At 57.4% G+C, this 5,933-nt stretch overlaps 1 protein-coding gene across 1 annotated transcript in view; it reads left to right on the top strand.

Moving 5' to 3' along the window:
• The window catches only part of NFASC (neurofascin), a 211,716-nt gene that overhangs the window by 153,657 nt on the left and 52,126 nt on the right, over positions 1 to 5,933 (top strand). The window contains exons 11-15 of the mRNA XM_015569556.1: positions 1,378 to 1,509; positions 3,780 to 3,923; positions 4,529 to 4,640; positions 4,988 to 5,154; positions 5,721 to 5,868. Coding sequence (XP_015425042.1) covers positions 1,378 to 1,509; positions 3,780 to 3,923; positions 4,529 to 4,640; positions 4,988 to 5,154; positions 5,721 to 5,868 — 703 coding nt within the window. The remainder of the gene's footprint in view (positions 1 to 1,377; positions 1,510 to 3,779; positions 3,924 to 4,528; positions 4,641 to 4,987; positions 5,155 to 5,720; positions 5,869 to 5,933) is intronic.

Below are 5,933 nucleotides of genomic sequence, written 5' to 3'. Positions count from 1 at the left end.
CTGTGGGTGTGAGAGTGTGTGTGTGTGTGTGTGTGTGTGTGTGAGAGAGAGAGAGAGAGAGAGAGAGAGAGAGAGAGAGAGAGAGAGAGAGAGAGTTGAGGGAAGAAGATCTGACTATCGCGCAACTCTCCGGGGCTCCCTAAGGAGGTGGATGTCACGGTCTGTTTGATTCACACCCAGAGCCTTCTCCTTTTCCATTTTGCATTCCTGTTCACGGTGTGTCATCTTCTCCCTGTGCTGTCTGTGTTCTGTGCTTGTTTCTTTTTAAAAATAGGGAGTCATCATGGCCCAAATTATTTTTTTAAAGCCACGTCCCTCCCCTAAAAGCGTAGCTGGCCCACCTGAGCTGTCATAAGCAATAGAACACGTGCCTTTGTGGATTCCAGCCACGGGTGCCGGGGGACACCAGTCACTTCTCACCGGGCCGGATGGGTGACTGGGGTGATGAAGTCTGATCCCACAGTGCAAGAACTTTCTTAGCACACACTCAGTTGAACATGTGACCTTGGTGTCAGCACTCCACTCAGACCAGAGGTTCTTACTCTTTTAGGGGGTATTAATAGCTTTGGTACAAAGAACCCTATTCTCAGAAAAATCCACATCTATTTATATCTATAGAATGCTGCAACCAACAGAATGACTGGTTGCTTTGATGTGCACTGTGGCCCTGATCGCCCCCCTCAACCCTATCGCCCCCCCCCAGCCCAATCAGGGGTGGGGTGGCCAGCTGACCTCCCACGCCCCACCCCCCCACTCCACTGGCCTGGCCCAATCGGCCCCAATCAGGGCGGGCCAGCTGGACCCCATCTGAGCATGAATTCAAGCACTGGGCCTCTAGTATCCATATTTTTGTGAATTTTTCCAAACAGTTGAAAGGGGTGGCCAGCTTTGCTCTACCCAAAGCTCAGTGCCTAAGGGAGTGAGTGTAAGTAGCAGGCCTTTCCTGAAAGGTCTCATCTTGCAGCAGCAACAACAGAAACCCAGAGGGGCCAACCCAGTGCCCGCCTTCCCACCGTCCCTGGCTGGGCCCCTGGGTGCCCATCATGAACACCAGGACCTCTTAAAGCATTTGCCCCCAGAGCCTCCCCTGAGGATTCCGATTCAGTGGGTCTGAGCTGGGCTCTGGCCTCCGTGTTGGTTAAAAGCTCTTCAGGGAACTCTCATGAGCAGCCCGTTTGGAACTCTTGTTCTGTGAACTCGAAATAGGCAGGTCGGCATCTCTGGTGTTGAGCCGGCCAAAGGCAGGCTGGACTGAGCCATCGTGAGGATGAGCCCAGGTGGGCGCTGAGGGCTGGGCTGGTGCTCAGAGGCTCCTGTCTCCTAGAGGAAGCCTGTCTGCGCCATCTAACTCCTGCCTGTACTGCCCTTGTCTTCCAGCTGCTCCCTACTGGCTGGACGAGCCCAAGAACCTTATCCTGGCTCCAGGCGAGGATGGCAGGCTGGTGTGTCGAGCCAATGGGAACCCGAAGCCCACAGTCCAGTGGATGGTGAATGGGGAACCTTTGCAATGTGAGTAACTAGCCATTGTCTCCCCTGGCTGCTCTCTCTGCCATCAAAGGCTCCCGATCTTGGCCCTGTGGTGCCCCTGGTTGTTCCAGAAGTGAGGGAGCAGCCACCTCTTTGGACACCTCAAGAGGCAGGAAACCTGCCCCGTGCCTGCGTGAGAGGGCAGGGGGCGGCCTGGGGTTTTCTCTGTGTTGAGGGCATTTCTGCTCCCTGGGGGTCTTTATCAATCTCTGCTTTTTGCCCTTAACAACTACAGAGCCCAGTTCAGTTTGGGGTCTGCGGCTGCATCTCCTGAGAGTTTGGGCTCTGAGTGATGTCCGGAGCTCGGAAGATAGAGTAGAGCTCAGTAACCCGTTGTGGTTGGCTGCCCAGGTCCGCTTTCTGCTGAGGGCAAACGAGGAGGCAGGGTCACGGGACAATATGGACGATCGGGTTGGATATGAGGAAGCACCTCCCCATGAGAACAGAGGCGCCCATGCAGTGTTCAGTGTACGCAGACTTGGGGGAGAGGTTGTCCTGCCTGGATGGCTGGAGTAGGGAAGTCCAAGGCCCCTTCAGCCAGAGGGCTCGGTCAAGATGGCCCATCATTCTCTCCAGGTGCATCTGCTTTTTAAAATGTCCTGTCATTACTTTCTCTAAGGGTCCGAGGGAATGCAAAAGGTGATGTCAACCAGATGGGGCAAAAAATAAAATAGGTGGCGAGAACTCAGAGCCTAACTCAAGACATCCAGTGGGGAGGCAGGTGCAGGAGAGGGTGAGAGCACCTTTTTAGACCCTTGCTGCGTTGCAGCCACTGCACTAGGTGTTGCAGCCCTGTCCTCTCTTTAACCTCAAACACTAACGATGAAGAAGCGAGGCTCTGATGGTGCCTTGAACTGCCCGAGGTCATGTGACCAGTAAGGAGGAAGCTGTGGGTTGCTATGGGAACGCAGCATGCCTACACCACCTAGCACTGAGCACACATTTATCCCCAGTGACTGTCCCTCCCCTGGACGCAGCAGAGACAGGGACGTGCCTGTGGGGACGTACCTGTCCTGACAACCTTTGGGGACAAGGCAAACAAAGGCTGTAAACGACAGCACCCCCAGGACTCACAGCTGAGCCTGGCCCTGGAAAGGGCACCCTTCCCTTACGGGGAGTGACGGAGTGATGGGAGGAAAGGTGGGGCCATGAGCACTGCTGGGCAAGGCGCTAAGTCTCTGGCATTGCCGGCCTCGGGCCTTTTTGCTGAGTGCGGAAGGGTGATAAGGATGCTGACCTTGACTTCACTTACCGCCTGCTGACTCCCCAGTTCCGGCTCAGACTCGCTTTCTGTGGAGTGGCGCCCACGGACCAGACCCTGGGTCCTCCTCGGCCGACTGCCGTGGTCGGTCTGAGCGATCTCGGATGTGTTCACGGACCGAGTAAGCCCAGTCCTCTGGCCCAGTCTGCAAATCTCACAGACGAACGTCACCTTCTGGTGATGAAAGATGAGAAAAGCAGCAGCTCTTAGCATTTCTAGAAAACGTGTATTGTACAGCCCTTACCTTTCTCTTCTCCTAACCCTCCTAGACAGGGGAGCGGTGGGAGTGCTGCCTCTCCATCTGGCAGGTGAAGGAAATGAGGCCCAAAAAGACCGGATTTGCCCCAGATTCCCAGCCGGATGCACCGTGCGCGTGGAATGTTCCCTCTGCGCGTGGGAAACCTTGCCTGGGACCGTGGGTGGCTTTGGCAGGTAGAAGGACTGTGCGGTCCTTAGCAGGTGTAACTCGGTGAATGTCTGCAGAAAGCTCTGCTCTGAGGATGGGCAAGTGGCAGGCCTACCTGGTTCCTTAGTAATTCGTCCTTTTCAGAACAGACTTAAGTGTATGCACATTGGATTAAACTATTCACAACAGTGGTCATCAGTATGGGCCGGGCCCCCTGCCAGCGACTTTACACCTGCCTGCAAGCTCAGGTCATCCTCACAAGGTAGTAGTTAACCCCCTTCTGCCGACCGGAAACTGATGCTGGCAGGAATCTGGTTAGAACTCGGACCCCTTTCTGTTGCCACAGCATAGGCCTCAAGCCACACCTGCCCAGCTGCTACGTAGGTTGAGCAGGAATTCATATCCCTGTTGGACAGACTGAGAAATAAACTCCAGAAAATTTGATGAAGGGCCCCACGTCGCCCAGCCTCACTGCTGCCTCCATAACACCCCGTCGTGCTGGGGAGCCCCGCGCAGAGCCCCAGGTTCCCCTCGCCTGCCCCCCCCACCCCCGTTTCTCACAAGAAGCGTCTCTCCTCTCTGTAGCGGCACCGCCCAACCCAAACCGCGAGGTGGCCGGGGACACCATCATCTTCCGGGACACGCAGATCAGCAGCAGGGCCGTGTACCAGTGCAACACCTCCAACGAGCACGGCTACCTGCTGGCCAACGCCTTCGTCAGCGTGCTGGGTGCGTGTCCCGTCCCCGCCCCCCCGCGCCCCTGCAGCGCCGCTTCTCCGGGTGGTCATGTCTTGTCACGCGTGGGCTCACGTTCCTCTCTGGAGACCGGCCGGGCTGGCGGGGGGAAGCGTGGAGACTGGAGATGAGATGTGTGGGGAGGAGAGAAGGCTTAAAACCCACAGAGCCGGGTGTGCAGAGTGCATTCCCCGCCGGAAGTCAGCCTCGGTCCCTCCTTCCCTGGTGTCACCCAGCGGGCCTGCCTGTCTCGTGTCCTTGGGGTGTCCATGCTGACTGTCCTAGGCTCTCAGCGGGTCGCAGAGCGGGAGAGGTCCTGAGATGTTTGCAGCACTCCTGGAGCAGGGAGGGAGGGGCGGTGGAGGGGCAGGTGCAGAGCCTGCTGGATAATTTGGGTTGGAAAGAGGGTAGGTCGGGAATGGGGAAGCTACCTCCTTCCTCACCTACCCCTTCGAGGCTTTTTAGAGGAGCCACGTGGTTAGGGGCAGGTGTGGCGCTTGGAAAGCTGCTGTTGGGAGGAAGCATGTAGAGATAAGATCAACGGGAAAGGGATGGAAGAGTGAGACCCCCACCCAAGAGCTCTTGTCTGGGAATTGCAGACGTGCCGCCTCGCATGATGTCCCCACGGAACCAGCTCATCCGGGTGATCCTGTACAACCGCACACGGCTGGACTGCCCCTTCTTTGGGTCCCCCATCCCCACACTCCGATGGTAAGTCCCGGGAGACCAGGCCTCCCCAGCAGGGGTCAACTGCCTCACCCTTTGTCATTCCCATCTGCCCATAATAAGTATTCGGCAAGGCCTGGGCACCTTAAAGGGGCAAAACTGGGAGGAAGTTGGCAGATCAGCTAGGTCAACCCCCTTGTTGTTCGTAGAAGGAAACCGAGGCCCGGGGAGGGGAGACACTGGCCGGGGCTACTCCATGGTTGGATGAGGGCTCCAGGCTCTGAGTGCGGGGCTGCTCCCGCTGCCCACACCGTCTCTCTCGCGTGGTTGGCCCCGGGGCTCGGGGCCAGTCCTTTCTCAGTGTGTGGTGTGTTCTGCTGCTGTGTTGTGAGGTTTAAGAATGGGCAAGGGAGCAACCTGGATGGTGGCAACTACCACGTCTACGAGAACGGCAGCCTGGAAATCAAGATGATCCGCAAAGAGGACCAAGGCATCTACACCTGTGTCGCCACCAACATCCTGGGCAAAGCCGAGAACCAGGTCCGCCTGGAGGTCAAAGGTAAAGAAGGGGTTGGCAGGTGGAGGGCGGGGGCCGGGGGTGGAGCTGGGGAAGGAAGCTGTCTTCTCAGGTTACCCCATGTGTGTTTCACTTTGGAAATGCACACGCCTAATGTCTGATCCCTAGAGGGACACTCCCAGGGGGTCTGTGGTTCTCCCAGGGCTTCCAGCTGGCCTGGGTGCCGGGACGACACTGAGTCCTGTCCGCCTGGTCCCCGTGGCATTAGGAAGGACAGCCTACCCACCCCGGCTTCCACCGCCACCCCAGGAATTGCTAATTAATACTATATTGCATTCCTAGTTTTACATTAATATTCAAGCTGACACAACAGTCTTTCAGTTCTTCCACACTAACATCTCTCATAATCCTGAGCCAGATAGAGAGGATTTGGGGTGGTTTACTGTCGGGGATCCCCCACACCAGGCTTTCCCCCATTCACGCAATGGGAGACTGTTTCTCCGCCTCCCCGGCTCGGTTTACCTGGAGGTCATGCCTGTCACACGGGGCCCACGCTGGGGTGACGGGCAGAGAGCGTGTCAGTGCCGAGCGCCCGGCTTTCTCCGCAGACCCCACCAGGATCTTCCGGATGCCTGAGGACCAGGTCGTCAAAAGGGGCACCACCGTGCAGCTGGAGTGTCGGGTCAAGCACGACCCCTCCCTGAAGCTCACCGTCTCCTGGCTGAAGGACGACCAGCCGCTCTACATCGGGAACAGGTCTGTGCTCCGCCCTAGCCCCTTCCTGGTGCCGAACCCAGGGATAGGGCACCTGTGTCCTGCCT

The sequence above is a fragment of the Myotis davidii genome, unplaced genomic scaffold, assembly GCF_000327345.1.
Source record: "Myotis davidii unplaced genomic scaffold, ASM32734v1 scaffold710, whole genome shotgun sequence".
NCBI lineage: Eukaryota > Metazoa > Chordata > Mammalia > Chiroptera > Vespertilionidae > Myotis > Myotis davidii.
The sequence above is the reverse complement of the archived record's forward strand: the minus strand, read 5'-3'. Positions and strand labels throughout refer to the sequence as shown.